General features: G+C 43.3%; 1 protein-coding gene and 1 long non-coding RNA gene across 3 annotated transcripts in view; one reads left to right on the top strand and one right to left on the bottom strand.

Annotated features, from left to right (window-relative positions):
* The window catches only part of ERAP1 (endoplasmic reticulum aminopeptidase 1), a 32,882-nt gene extending 24,267 nt beyond the window's left edge, over positions 1-8,615 (bottom strand). Inside the window, exons 1-4 of one of the 2 annotated variants that reach the window (XM_036020567.1) lie at positions 8,390-8,615; positions 3,720-3,880; positions 2,658-3,203; positions 448-586 (exon numbers count right to left, since the gene is read on the bottom strand). In XM_036020567.1, coding sequence (XP_035876460.1) covers positions 448-586; positions 2,658-3,184 — 666 coding nt within the window. In that variant the 5' untranslated portion in view covers positions 3,185-3,203; positions 3,720-3,880; positions 8,390-8,615. The remainder of the gene's footprint in view (positions 1-447; positions 587-2,657; positions 3,204-3,719; positions 3,881-8,389) is intronic. The other variant, XM_028508192.2, reaches the window with a different exon arrangement.
* A 3,163-nt stretch (positions 8,616-11,778) lies between these two features.
* On the top strand, positions 11,779-14,444 carry LOC118499491. The gene is made up of 2 exons (XR_004901988.1): positions 11,779-12,504; positions 13,008-14,444. It is a non-coding gene; the product is annotated as an uncharacterized LOC118499491 (long non-coding RNA).
* The last annotated feature ends 1,117 nt before the right edge of the window (positions 14,445-15,561 follow it).

Here is a 15,561-nt window from a genome sequence, read left to right on the forward strand (position 1 = left end):
GGTTACAAACTGTATAGTTAATATTAGTATATAGCATATAGATATTATAGAAAATAACTACACACTGGAAATATCGCTTTATTCAACAAAATGTTCTCTTTACAATCCTTTTAAAAGACGATATGAGACAATAAAGGTGAAAGTGCTTTGTGAAGGACCTGAATGCATCGGTGCTGATTCCCTCCATTGACACCGATGACCTAGAATATCACTCTTACCAAAATGTTCCATGTTTTAAGGAACAATTTTTTTTCTAGCACTACAAATAAATTGTTGCTTGAAACAAAAGCATAGTTTGAAAATGAAAAAAAATGTTAGCTGTCTGTTAGGCAATAAAACAAACAAAATGGGTGACCTGAATAATTACTATCATCGGAGTAATGCAAGTCACAGTGAAGCAATGGGCTTTCTGGTTTTTACAATAGATGAAAAGGAGTTCAGACTCACCAAGGGCATATTGGAGATGGCGAGGTGCCTTGGTTCCCTTCTGATCTTGATTGAGAAACTCGCTTTGAAGGCAGGCTCATCAAAGCAGGGGAAGGCCATTCGGGCTGCAGTGGGTTCAAACTGTGTTGATGCCAGCACCCTAATATTAAGCAAGTGAGAAAAAGGACATAGCATGAGGCACAGGGATTCTAAAAGGTGTGTGTGTGTGCATGCGTGTATTCTAATTTCCAATATTACCATAAGATTGATGGTTTTTACTAACAAAAAATCTTTTATATTACAAAAGCTATCACAAAGTAAGTGAAAAGACAAGTAAAACTTGGGAAAATTGATTGAAAGGTATTTGACAAAGAGTCAATAGCCTTCATATATAAAGAGCTCTTAAAATGAACAAGAATATACCCAGCAACCAAGTCAACAGAAGACACAGGTTATAAATAGGCAATTCACAAAAGAAAAACCTACAAATAGTAAATATATCAAAAAGTTGCTCAACTTCTTCAATTGTCAATGTAATTTAAGTCAAATGGAGATATCTATTGACTTTTTGGCTCTACAGCAGGGATATCAAACTCATTTTCACTGGGGGCCACATCAGCCTCCCAGTCACCTTCAAAGGGCCGAATGTAATGTTAGGACTGTATAAATGTGACTACTCCGTAACAGTTAAGCGAGAGCTCAACAGTGCCTCTGGGTAGAAACAAGGTGCCGGGCCAAATAAAACAAGGTGGAGGACCGGATTTGGCCCTTGGGCCTTGTGTTTGCCACCTGTGCTCTAAAGAGATTTCTGATACACAGGATTGGTTAGAGGTGAGGAGTATGGCAAAAGAATAAAAAATCTATAGACCCGTTGACTTAACAATTTTAATTCTAGGTATTTATTCCAAAAACATAATTTACAAAGATGTTCATCCAAGTGTTGCTGATGCTGTAAAGTTGGAAACAACATAATCTCCGTCAATAAAGGAGTAGTTAAATAAATCAGTGCACAAACATACATTTTAATAGGCATTAAAATGATGTATAGTGATAAGGCATTCATATAAAACACCTTCTCAACATATTTAAAGAACTCTCTTCTAAAACAGAAAATATAATGTTGCTCCACTTACATAAAATAATGTATATGCATAATCAGAGAGAAGTTTAGAAGGATGTTTCCCTAAAGTAGAAGTAGTGGTTATCTCTAAGAGCTGTGATTGGGATAAATTTTACTTTCTTAAAAGTTTTTTTTGGTAGCACCTGATTTTTTCTCTCTCTCTCTATACACACACGTATATACATGCATATGTATATACATATACATACACACACATATATATATAATCAGAAAAGTAAGGTAGTATAATCTATTGATGAGTAAAACTTCATTTTAAAATTTAGTATAAAATCTCCCAAAATAAATTACATCCTTAAAAACAGAACTAAAGCAAGGCAGATGAGGATCCCTGTGAAGTTTGAACTGAGAAGAAAGTATCCCCTCTTATAGACTGTTGTGGGTTGAATTGTGTCCTCTAAAAAGGTATTTTGAAGTCTTAATTCCTACTATCTGTGAATGTGACTTTATTTGAAAATGGGGTCTTTGCAGATATACTCATGTTAATATGAGGCCATCAGGTTTGGCCCGATCCTGTATGACTGGGGTCCTTATAAGAAGAGGGAAAATTGGAGAATGTCTGTGTGATAACAGAGGCAGAGATCAGCCCAGAGGAGCTATAATCCAAGGAACACTGAGGCTCAAGGGCCACCACAAGCAAGGAAGAGGCGAGGAAGAGCTCTCCTCAGACACTGGGGGCACAGGCACCCTGACGCCCTGATTTGGACTCCCAGCCTCCAGAACTGTGAGAGAATGAACTGTTGTTTTAAGCCACCTAATATATGGTACTTTGTTATAGTAGCCCTAGAAAACTAATACATAGGCCAAGAAAATTAAAGATGTTTATACTGTCCAAGAAATCTAATTAAATAAACAAATAGGTAATTACACCGATAGAGCTGAAAGCAAGAAAACTGGTTAAAACACAATGAAGAATGAGATCCAAAAAACAAAGAAAACAAACTATTGTCATTTTAACTCTACCTAGAGGATGCAAAAGCCAAACCAAAGAAAGAATTCAACAGTCAAGGAAATTTTGTAAGACAATCCATTTGAAATAGTAAGTTTTGTGTGGGCAGCACTTGAAGCTTAAAAAAAAAACAGAAGAAAATACCTCACTTCCCCTTCCTTGGTTCTGTAGGTGCTTTTATAAAACCCATGGAAGCTCTCAGAAAGATTGCCGGCATAATCAATGACAACCGTGTATGGGAGCCCAGCAACCAGAGGCTTGGGAGCCAGAAGTGCGATTTGCTCATGAGGCAGGTGCTCCAGGACTCTCAGCGGCTCTTCGGACTGCCTCGCTCCAGCTCCCTTCCTGAGGGTGGCCTTAGATATTTGCAGGCGGTTACTATGCAGGATGATGGCAGTGGTGGGCTGGCTGGCAGTGATGTCTATGGCCGTGGTCCCCTCGAAAGTCAGAGTGGTGAGATTTGCATGGATCATGAGATCATAATGAACTGGGATGATGTACTCAGGAAGTCTCACTTCATTCCAAGGAAACGGTGTCCCATTACTAGCTTTTGGAGATGTAGCTTCACTACTCTGACACCAGGAAGGGGTTGACCCAATTAAGAGAATCAACAGTGAGAGAGATAGAAATGACACAGTTCCAAGTGGCCATTTGCTGGACAGAGATATCATCTTCTTTGCTCAAGCTTCCCTAAAAAAAAGCAGAAAAAAAGTTACTAAAATATTATCAGGACAGCATGATTTCAGAATGTATCCACCCAGAACTGGCAAATGTAGATATAGACTTTCAAAAGTACTAGGTCTTTTTCTAAAACTAAAACTACCTTTCTGATGTTACTGATTCATAGAAAAAAAATTTAGGGTTAGCAATAGTCATTAACACCTACTCAAAGGCATCCTCTGGTTTTCAAAGTTTAAATTAATTTTATCAGAAGTGTTCTTGGTTGAAAGCAACAGAACAAGCTCTGGCTGAGGATCCTGACCTCACTAAATAGGTTGCACAGTTGCCAGGACATTTCGGAAACCAGGCTCATAAAATGGCAAAGACGAACAGCCAGGACCACATCAGAGGAACATCTGACCAGACGACCACTTCTCACCCACACTGGGCCTTGGAGGAAGATGCCCTATTGCCCTGGAGGTCAGATGCTTGACACAGCAGCAGCTACCACTACAGTGAGTTCTCCACTACCCCTGTAGTTGTGACTTGTTTCAGCTTCCGAGTCCTAACTTCCAACTGCAATTGTCGGAGCAGAAGTGAGGTACCCACAGTACCAGGCAAGGAGGTGGAGAAAGCAAGAATCAGGACTTTGCAGCTTCTGCAGTGAGAGACAAGCCTTTTCTCACAAAGCTTACAAAGCAGAGACTCTATAAAACACAAGAAGCACAGGAAGATATAGAGACTGAGTAGCAAGAGGAAGAAAGCAAGTATCCATAACAGTAACCTTTAATAACATTGGATCTGTATCAAATTGTCATGCTGAAAGTTAACTGAATAGTTATGTATCTGGGAATTACTTAAAGAGTTTATGGTGATTTTCACCATAGTGTATAATAAACACACCTGTCACCTGGATTCTCTCTTACAATCAACCCAACAGATATGTGTTGAATGCCTGTTACGTAGAAGGCCATGTGCCGAGCACAGTGTGGAATATGATAATACACAAGACATAATCCCACAACCCAAAACTTCAAAACCTGGAAAGGCAGAAACATTTGTACACAAATAATGAAACACAGCAGAAAGTGTGGAGCCCTATAAGAATAATAAAAGAGGGTGCTGGGGAAGAATGGAATGATGTTTCTGAAGAAAGAGAGTAGCTTGGCTGCAGGGACTCTGGGATGCTTCCCTGCAAGACCAGCTTTTGAGGGTGGTCTGAAAGATCAGGTCAGATTTGGAAATGAAGGGAGGCATTAAGTGTTCATTGAAGATGGAGTAAGCCGGGGCGGGAGCTAAAGCACAATGGGAGAAAGTAGAGGGTTATTTAGTCAATCGATGTGGACCGAGGGAGCCCGAGGAGAATTTAGTGGAGAATGATTATTATATTATAAAGATTTTATTTATTTAGTTTTAGAGAGAACGGAAGTGAAGGAGAAAGAGAGGGAGAGAAACATCAATGTGTGGTTGCCTCTGGTGTGCCCCTACTGAGGACCTGGCCCGCAACCCAGTCATGTGCCCTGACTGGGGAATCACAGGGGAGTTGGCAACCCAGGCTCTGAGAACCCAGCATACTTCTTTCTCTGTCTTAGACAAAGATGTGTCTGTAATGGGTGCTTAGCAGGAGGGGTCTCTGCCAGGTGAGCCCAGGTAATTGGCCCTAATTCCTTCCAACTCCTTTGTCACCCATTTGGATCAGATGAGAAAAGTGGTAATGCTGCACTGTGGATCCCTTGAAATGATCGTGATGCATGAGATTCTCCCTACATTCAGTGGTTTTCAACTCTGGTTGCATATTAAGATCGGCTTGGAGACTTTTAAAATAACTCTTGACTAGATCCCTATCTAGAATAATTAAACTGGAATTTATGGTGATGAAGTGAAGGCAATCAGAATTCTTTTAAACTTCCCAGAAATTCTGTTGAAGAGCTAGGTTGAAAAGCTCCTGGATAATCCTTTCCAAACCTTGGTCTTATCCCTTGAGCCCTACCTGCAGGGATACTAGTTGAGTGTAGTCACTGAAGGCTTTCTCCCACCCCTCACTTTCCACCCTGTTCCCTTATCAAAAACAGTTAGAGGCACCTACCTCCCCTTCCCCATGGAGTGGATTTGCAGGCTACACAGAAAGGACAACACAGCAGAGGTAGTCAACCACAGAGACACCATAATTCCAGTTCAAAAGGCACCACCAAGTAAGACAGAAGAGAGATGTGAACAAAAAGAACAGTTCTGGTTGTTATTGTTGTTGGGGGGGGGTGTTTGTTTTTTTGCTAGGAACCTAATTAAGGATGCGAGGATTGGCGCAATTTGAAAATTAATAAAAGTTAAATGCCGAAATGGTAAAGCGTTCTTGTCCCTACCTCCCAGGGCAGGAGGAGAACGATGGATTTCCCTTGAAGTTGGAGAAGTAAAGGGAACACATGTGAGGCTTCCATTTGGAATTTCCGATGGCAGTAGCTTAGTGCGTTTAGCCAGTGACGTAAGATGGTAGAGAGTACAGTGAAAAGTTCAAGTTCTGGCATGTGAGGACTCTGGAAGTCCCTGAGTGTTCTCCAACAGCTGAGAGGAAATCTAAAAATCCCAAATGGTTCTGAGCCGACAGCAAGGCCCATGGGCTGGTAAGGCTGTTGGCAGTGAGAACTCATATCAAAGGCTTCACAGGGTTGTGTCCATGAGGGGAGGGAATCAAAGAGAACACGGCTGTGTCCCGAGGAGGAGGCAATGCCAGGAAACCAAAATGGAGCATGGAATACGGACAGCTTAAATGTCAGAATACATACAGATATAATTATAGGCATATTAATTGTACATACATACATACATATACATACGGCTTACAGTCAGAAAAGGAAACCTGGCTTTGAGGTCTTGCTCTGCCACATACTGCATGACCTTGGACAGGTGACTTAATCCCAGTTTCATGTTCTTCATGTGTAATATGAGATGAACACTTCTCTCACAGATAGTGGTAAAGATTAAATGAGTTAAAATATTGTCAATCACTCGTTGCAGAAATATTTATTCAGGGCCTATTATATGTCATGTTGGGGGGTTTTCAGACCACTAGCAGAGCAAGATAGCACAGGTCCCTGACCTCAAAGGGGGGAGGGGTTAACAAGCTGACAAGCTCACACAGGTAGTGAAAGAGAATAACAGGGAAGACTAATTTACATTGGGGCCTTCTGACACTTTTAGCTGAGATTTAAAGGACAAATTCATGTTAGCTGAGAAAAGAGCGGGAGAGTTTCCCCAACAGGGGGGACAGCAATCCTGTCTGCAGGCTTAAAGGAAGTAGACTGCTGCTGATAAAGGCCAGTGAACCTGGAGCACACAGAATGTGGCAGGAAAGATGTGCCTTGGATAGGTGGGCAGGGGCCAGACCACTACACAGCCTCATAGACTTAAGGATTTGGGATGCTAGCCTAAGAGCAATGAGAGGACACTGGGTTTTGAGCTAGGAGGCTTTAGGATCTAATTCATACTTTAAGAAAATTACTCTGGTTGCTGTGTGAAGCAGGGAGGACTGGAAAGGAGCAAGAATGAAGGCCACGAGACCAGTTAATAAGTAATCTAGACAAACTAAGCTAGTGTGCCACACTGGGGTGGTGTTGGCAAAGGGAGGAAGAGGGGTGAGGGAGAGGAGAGAAACACAGACACTGGGAAATGAATGGATTCATCATCCTAAGTGAGGGGTAAGGGGAAGGATGCATTAGAATTGCTGTCAGGTTTCTAGAATGAACATGAGAGATCATCGGTGCCCTTTACTGAGACAGAGAAGACGAGAGGTGGAATAGATTTAAAAGGGAGGGGAGGAATCAAAGGTTCTTATTTTAGTTTGCTTAATTTGTGATGTCTATGTGATATCCAAAGGGGGCAGTTGAATACACAGATTTAGAGCACAGGGATAAGGGTTTAAAGGACTTTCCTGTACTTGACTGTACTCCCTTCGGGTTTTAAAAAATATTTTTCTCTGGCACCTGATCTTTCATAGTCAATGTGGTCAGTGAAAGTGCAGCAGTAACAGAGTACCTAACTTTACTTACAGTCACTTGGTTTGAGTTCCAGATACTTTGGGAACTTTATTTAGGCTGCCTTTGGCGATTCTGCCTTTTCCTACTCACACAGTAAGCATGGGGTAGCTGATTCTGGATTACCTCACCCTTCCCTTTATTGGGACACTATGGAGTGTGAAATCGATCATTAGAGAGGTGATGGACTTTCTTTCCTGTGCTCTGAACAAAGGAATTAACAAGCCCTGATAATGACTTCTCACTGCAGGTAAATAATAAAAATGTTTAATTAGTTTGACTTTTTGTCCTTAACGCATTAGATTTTTTTCTGTTGTTTTTTTTTTTTCAGGCTTACCTGCAAATACGCTGGATATTAGTACAACTCCAACTCCTTAGGAAAACAGACAACTCTGGTCAATTTTAAAAAGTATTTTAATCGTTGACCACGTGCTAAGTTAAGTTGAGAGAGCGTTTCTTTCAGGACCTGGCCTACACACGGAATCTCTATGAAAACTGTAAGGAAGTGTCGTCTGCTGTTCTCCTTCCTCATGAAATTAACTTGCAGGCCCACCTGGCGAGTTACTCTGTGAGGCACCCGCACAGGAAACATGAATTGGCTCAAAAGGAGAGCGGGATCTGAATGGAACCGGGTTAGAGGTGGAGCTAAGTGAGGACAATCGCCGGTAAGACGTACAGAAGCTCGGAGAGAATTGACACTTGGGACCTTTAGGCGCAAATTCCAGCCGCCCACCCCCGAGCCCAGTATGAAAGTCAAGGCCAGGTTCGTTTCTCTGGCCACTATCCGCAAGGTGCCCTTGGAGCTCTAACCCCGCCACCCACTCACTTCTCCCTCCGGGCCGGGTGGACGGAGGGGCTGGCAGGAGCTCAGGCGTGAGGCGGCGCGCGCAAGCAGGCTCCCGCCCGCCCCGCGGCGGCAAAGCGCCGGCAGCACGCGGAGTAGGCGCGCCAGCCCCGCGCCCCTCGCTTTCTCCGAGTGGGGAAGGACCCCGGCCGGGCCCCCTCCCGTCAGACTCGGGCCCAGGCTCCAGTACTAACCCCGCGCCGCGTCGCAGGACCCCGGCGTGCCTCCCCCCTCCCCCCCCCCCGCCCGAGGCCCTAGGGCCTTCTCGGGAGGCACCGGGAGGACCTAGGGATCCAGCCCTTCTCCAGCCGCGCAGCCCCCTCTCCGCGGGCCTCACCGTGTACCTGCGGGTCTCGGACACACCGGCTCACCCTCGCGCTGCCGCCGCCGCCAGCTTTTGCCTCGAGAGCGAAAGTGAAAGTAGAGCCTAGGGAGCGGCAGGCTGCGCGAGGGGCTCGTGGGCCGAAAGCTGGCCATGGGTGCGAGGGAGCCCCGGACTGATGCGGAAGCTGGGAAAGGGGACACCCACAAGTGGGGTCGCGCGAGGGATACCACGGGTCCCAAGGGGGACTTAACAAATGCAAGCCAGAGAAGCAGAAAGGTTGCAGTACAAGGGGGGATGGGGCGAGAGGAGCACTCGTGTCTGAGCACGAATTATTTCCTCTGCGGGTGTCTTTGGAGGTGTTGTTTCTCCTTAGCAACCACCGGCCCCGCCGCGGTGGGGGTACCAGGACAGAGCAGGTACTTGCTGCCGCCCGAGACTCAGGCTGGATGGGAGAGACTTCACCAAGCCTGGGTGGGCTCCGCCCCGGTTGGACTCAAGGGGTGTCCATCATCTTGTCTCTACAAATGGGCAGAACGGCTCTTTGCTGCAAAATGCTGAACCCTCTGGGCTCTGGGTGGAGAGGGATTCCACTAGGAGACGCCTCAGAAAAGGAGATGTAGATGGCTCCTTGAAACTTCCCCACCTCTACCCAGGTGGTCTTGGGCCCCAAAGATTTGCTGCTCCCCACATTAAAACATTCCCCCTTGCTTTTTAAAATCAAATAATCATTCTACCCTCCCTTAGAACATTAAGCCTGAATGAAATTTCCCCTGAAAAAACGTCCATCTTTAGACAGCTGAGGGTAAATGAAGTCACAAAGGCCCACACTGAACGAGTGCTACCAGTTGGTGAGGCCGCGGTACTGCAGGATCCCTGGGACCTTCTTCTCGTGACACTCAGGCTTCTCTCACTTCCGTCTCAGCCTCTTCACTTTCGGAATTAGTGTTCAAGTCACTGGAACAGTCAATCTCAACTATTTTTCTCTAGCCTTAGCCTTGTGCATACTTTCTAAAAATATTTTTTGTTCTGCATATTCTCCATAGTCAAGGACATTTGGTAGTATAAAATTAACACCGGTCCCCACGTCCAACCAGGATGGCATCAAGGGAAGTTGAAAACTACATTCAAGAAGAGACAGAGCTTTCAGACCAGGTAATTTCACAGTGCGGGCAGAAGGGGTCAGCGCGCAGCCGCAGCCTCAAAGGCCTCCCAGTGTCAGTGAGTGATCCCGGTTTGCCTCAGCAGCAAGTTTCTTGTCCAGTTAACTCATGTATCCCTTTGCTTTTATATTCATATTTTTTAATGCGATGGCTCCTCTTTGGTTTTGAATACATCTTATTTAAAATATTCCTTGAAGGTCAGGATGGAAAGAGCTGCATGCACCAAACAAACTGAATGAAGGCTGCTATAAATGACAACTGAGAGGGCAGGAACAGGGGGCGGCTTTATAGGAACCTGGCAGAAGGGAGCTGAAAGGTCAGTGAGGAGAACACTGCCACCGGACTCTAGACTGTTCTCTCACAAGCTCTCCCTTGCTCAGACTTTAAACTCCATTACACAGGCCGCGATTCCCTCTTCAGAATCCAAGTGTACTACAAATAAAGCCGTAAGACAGAGGCTTTGGCAGCATTTTCTCCTAATATCAAAGCTCTTGCAGGGATACAAGGGACACAGACCTTGCAGTGAGGACTTTACACTTGAGGGTGTTCCCGCTGTGAAGTCAAAACTTAGCAACTACCAAGTTTAGAAATAGTATTTGAGGAAAGTGAACTAACAGAAAGGGCCCTAAGTTTATTGATTACTTAACAACTGTGAGAGTCTCTGCTAAGTACTAACCATAGGCATAGATGTATATAATTTAATCTTTTCACTAATCATGTAGTGTAGTTATTCTGTTTTATAGGCAAGAAAAGAGAGAGAGGTTGGCAACCTGGTCAAAAGGAAAGAAAAAATAAAAAGTGAAACTTAAATTTGAATACTAGGTAGATCTATTTGACTCCAAAGTGCATGCTTTTTCCACTAAATCACACAGCTTCCTCAGCTAGCTGTTCCTTTACTTGCTCTCCCTCTTCGCTTCACCCCCATTTCACTTGACACTCCTAGTTTCATCCATTTCCATCCAGCCCCTTGGAATTTCATATCCTGAAAAATCTTCCTAGAGTTGCCAGATTTCTTTTCCATGGATGTTAGGTCATGCTACTGTAACATAGCAACCCTAAGTTTCAGAATAGAAAGACTTCTTGCTCACTCAGGGTACACAGCCCTTGTAGGTAGGCAGGGTCCAGTGCCCTGTGCAGCCACTGGAGACTCAAGGTGACAGAAGCTCATCATCATTTGGCCTTCTAGATCACCATGGCAGGAAAAGAGAAAGTCCAGAGAATGAGGCATCAGCTTTTCATCACTTCAGCACTGAATAACACACATTACCTCCACTCACATTTCACTGGACAAAACTATGCACAAGTGTAAGTGGGTCAGTTGAGCTCTTCCATTTCCAAGCCTTCCCAGAATCCTTAGTCCCAGGTGTGAGCAAAGAGAAAGAGGAAGTCTACCACTTTGGGCTTAAGACAGTTAAGCATGAACAACTTTGGGCTATAACTAATCAATTTCTTAATATCAGATTCCAGATTTGATCAAGTGGTGTTTAATTTTGTTCTGTCTGAATGAGTTCAGTCTTCATTTGGCTCATTTCTTCTCTTTGCTGCCATTTTGATATTCCTACCCTCCTTTCTGATGTAAAATCTTACCTAAAATCACGATGTAGAAAACACACAAGTGGGGCTGCTCTGATCAAGCGGGACAGCCCTGCTCATTCAGTCCTTGCCGGCTGCCCCCCAGCACCTCCCCGCAATACACTGTGATCCCTGAGATACCTCCAATGGCTCCTAGGAACGCAGAATTCAGTTTCTAAGATGTCAACATATGAAGAAATAGCAATGCCCCTCATTCTTGATATTCTTAGTAAAGAGAATGATATTTTTTACCCTATGTGCCAAATCACAGGACAGTCCTATCAATAAAATCTGTATCATTTTATTAATAATCTGAACTAGGGAAGATGGTATAAATGCCAAGTTAAAAGAATGAATGTTTTAAAGCAAACCACTGAGCTCATAACAACTACACAATTCCCCTGAAACATTGTGGGTTTAAAATTTTTTTTATTATTGTTCAATTACAGTTGTCCCCATTTTTCCCCCATTTTGCTCTCCCCTGCCCTGCTCACCCCCCCTCCCACATTCAATCCCCCATCATTGTTCTTGTCCATGGGTCCCTTATTCATATTCCTTGATCTTTTTCCTTCTTTCCACTGTAGTCCCCCTTCCCTCTGCCACCTCCCCTCTGGTCACTGTCAGTTTGTTCTTTATTTCAATGTCTCTGGTTATATTTTGCTCCCTTGTTTGTTTTGTTGATTAGGTTCCACTTATAGGTGAGATTATATGCTGTTTGTCTTTCACTACCTGGCTTATTTCACTTAGCATGTGTATACTCTATCTCATTGGATCTTATAAGTGGCTTACAGCCCCATTTTTCCAGAATGAGGAAACTGAGGATTTGAGATGGTAATGAGCCCACCAGGGGCTACCACATGGGGAGAGCCTGCTCTGAAGTTCAGTCAATTCATTGGAAAGCAGAGGAGACAAAGAAAGACAGAGACAGAGAAAATAACCCCATGGAGGAGCTATTCTGAGCAAGCCCTGCCCTTGAACTTTCCAGTCAAGAACGAATGAACTCCTTTCTTGATTCAGGCAGTTGGAGTCCGGCTTTAGAAAGTCCTGAGTCACCATCATGACACTAGAGGAGGAAGCATTGGATCCCAGCTTCTGTGTGAACAACTAAAGTTCTTACCAAGCAACTGCAATTGCTGTCAGACCACTAGGACTGCTGGACCCTGTAGAACATGCTGGGTGACTTCAGTACTGATTACATTTCCTGTTTTTCCTCCCTCGTCAGACAGCTATTCGATAAATTCCTGCCACCTAAGGTAACCTGAGCTTGTCTCCAGTTCTTACAGTCTCACAGAACCCAGGGCCCTGCCCTCCCTGCCCTTCTCTGTATGTGAGGGGCTGTCCACTGCTCTCTAGCCAGCGTCCTGTATTCCTGCTGATCTCCCTTCGCTCATTTCATTAAGAGGTAAATCACCATAACACATGCCTTTGTTTGAAATTTGCATTTCTTTCATTACTAATAAGACTGAAAACACACACTGATACATTGATTGGATGTTTTTCCTTATTTCCTCTTTTGAAGAGTTATATGTTTACACTCATTGCCCATTTATCTAAAGGAATATCATGATTTAGTTATATATAAATTATCTATAACACACAAGAGAAATCCATAAGTTCTAGTAAAAATGTAAAATATCACATTCAGTAAGGATCTATTGTTTAAAGGCAATCCCACAAATACATTTAGAAGAATCATGTCAATTTCTTAAAAATCAAGACCTAAGCCTAAATTATTTATGTTAGAGTTTACCTGATATTGTCAATCTGAACAACTCATCTGTTCATTGAATGCAACAAATAATGCCAACCTCACTTTATGTTTTGTGTGCATGTAATTACAAAAATGGCAAAGAAAAATAAAGAGGCCAGTGACATTTTTCAAAAGTAATTTCTATGTTGTGTCAGTCAGGATGCAATCACAGAGAACAGAATTCACTCAAGCCATTTAATCAGAAGAGGATTTATTGCAGGCTATTAAAATGACGTACATAATCAATGGGTCGGCTTAAAAAACACGTGCTAGTGGAAGCTTCCAGGAACAGATCCCAAAGCCACAATGTAGAACTCAGCCACCAGCGGAGCTGCTTCTCTTGCCGTGACCCAGAAGCAATCTGCTAAGTTGAGCAGATGCTGTCACAGATGCTGGCTCCAGACCTAGCCATGGATGCTACAGTCTGTCCAAACAAAACAAATAGTCCAAGCCCTGCCTCTTTCTCCACTTAACTCAGTTCAAGTTCAAGTTTCCCACCAGTGCTTCTGTTTGGCAAAGCCTAAGTCATTCCAGAACCTAGGAGCAAGGGAGTTCGAGAAGTAAAGAATTTGCTTTCCAGACTGCAGTGGAGAGAAGAATTCTCAAAAGAGGTTGGACAATGTACTGAGAGAGCCAACCATAATATCCACCACAAATGTTACACTGTACTGAAGCTGAAGAAATAAAATAATTATGAGCAGGCCTTAAGTAATTTTGAATGTTTTTATGGGCAAAAAATAATTGCATAACCAATTGTAGATTAGATGAGGAGAGGCATGGAACCCTTGTGTGTGTGAGGAATATTTAACTCTGTGACATAAGTACATTGCCAAGCATCAAGTTATGATTTGGTATATTTGAAATGTGTCTCAGGGCTCTTTCTTTCTTTGTCTGGTCAGCACCCCTTCCGCTCCTCCTTCTGGTACATGCATAGTCACATGACTCAATCTTGGCCTGGGGTAAACATAGCACCACCGTTCTCTAGCTACAGTGACCAGGCCAATGAGCAAAGCCAGACCAAGAGGCCTTGCCCAAAGGTTTTCTGGATGAAGCTGACAGGGAAGCCTCTTTTTCTCTTTTTCTTTTCCTTTGTGTTCCCAGCACTGTAAGAATGTGGCCTTAGAGTTAATGGGCAAGTTCCCACTCTGGAGGAATGCCTAAGAAAGTGAAACCGGGACCAACGAGGGAAAAAGAAATGAGAGGCAGAGCTTGAGAATTTTCTGATTCCACCTTTGGGGACTGGAGCTTCCTCCTCTCTGCAGTTATTTCTTCAGTTTGTGAGCTATCCATCATCCTTCCAATAAATACTACCTTTTGGGTTAAAATCATTAGATTGAGTAGGGTATTTTAGTCACATGCAATTTTAAGGGTCCATGACAGTCTCAATTTTATAACCCACTAGTTCCACTAGTCACTTGAAGAAAGGTGGTGTCCTTTGTGGCCCCTGGGGAAAGTGAGATTTTTTTTCTTACCATATATTGTTTGAGGTTGACCTAAATTCCAATGAAGTCTAAACCTGAACTACATTTCTAATCCACCAACTTGATTTCAGTAATATTGGTAATGCCACTCAATTTCAGATAAGCAGCCTCTTGGAACAACTCCATTTTTTAAAATTCTCATTGACCACTGCTGCAGCACAGTCCCCATGTCTTCACTCCGCAGTCACCAGCTGTGCAGTCTAGAGTGCCCCAGACATTTCTCTGGCCCTGGGGAAGAGCCAGAAAAGTGACTGGGAGACCAGGGAGGGAAGAGAGCCCACGCATCGCTCCATGGGTGAGTGGTGAGTGTGTGTACACACGTGTGTGACAGAAAAGGAGAGAGAGGAATCAAAAACTTTCCTACCGGTAACACTCAGGTGTGTGTTTCTTACTTGCTTTAAGCTTCCTCAAAACTCACTTACACTGTAATTTTGAAATGAGAAAAACCCGTTCCAGGTTTGTCTTTTCAAACGCTACAGGATCAAATCAGATGGGCATTAGGAGTGTGACATACAAAATAACCACTTTCAGGGAGGGTTTAATTCAGGGTGCATTCTCAGGATTGACATGCACCTCTCCAAGCACTGTGTTCACTCAACACGGTATTCTAATATTTTGTGGGAGATAGTGTCACCTTCCAGGACATCATCAAAAAAACTGAGCATATAGTAGACTTTAATTAGTAATGGATTTAATATTCACAGTTTTGTGCATTTGGGGGTGAACTGAATGTCTAAAACTTGAATAGCTGGTAATTTTGCTGAGGCATGATTTAGAATTGTGGGAACTGAGGAGACAGAAGGAGCCACCTGACCCTGGAGTGGACCTGCCAAGCCATTCAGAAAGCACACCCCAACCGGGTTCTGTTGTTCTCCGCTCATGATCACAGGCACAGCCATCTTCTCAGGTGATAAAATCTAAAAAAAAAAAAAAATTGAAGCTGCATTTCTAGAATTTTATTAACAATTTTGATGAGGTCACTTAAAGTTTTAAAATTCATTTTATTGCATTTTATGAGAGAAAATATGTGTTCAAGTGGTATTTGAAATTGGAGGCTTGGAACATTCTTGCAAAAGTCTACTATCATCTAAACAGTAGTTTTTCTTAAGCTGCTGAGGATAGTGTAATCCACGAGTTAAGACCACACAGGTTTTTAGAGTGAGTCTTATAAAACTGCTACTAATTCTGAAATTTGTCTTAAAAAACAATGGGAGCCATGTCTTTTGCA

Source organism: Phyllostomus discolor, chromosome 3, assembly GCF_004126475.2.
Source record: "Phyllostomus discolor isolate MPI-MPIP mPhyDis1 chromosome 3, mPhyDis1.pri.v3, whole genome shotgun sequence".
Classification (NCBI taxonomy): Eukaryota; Metazoa; Chordata; class Mammalia; order Chiroptera; family Phyllostomidae; genus Phyllostomus; species Phyllostomus discolor.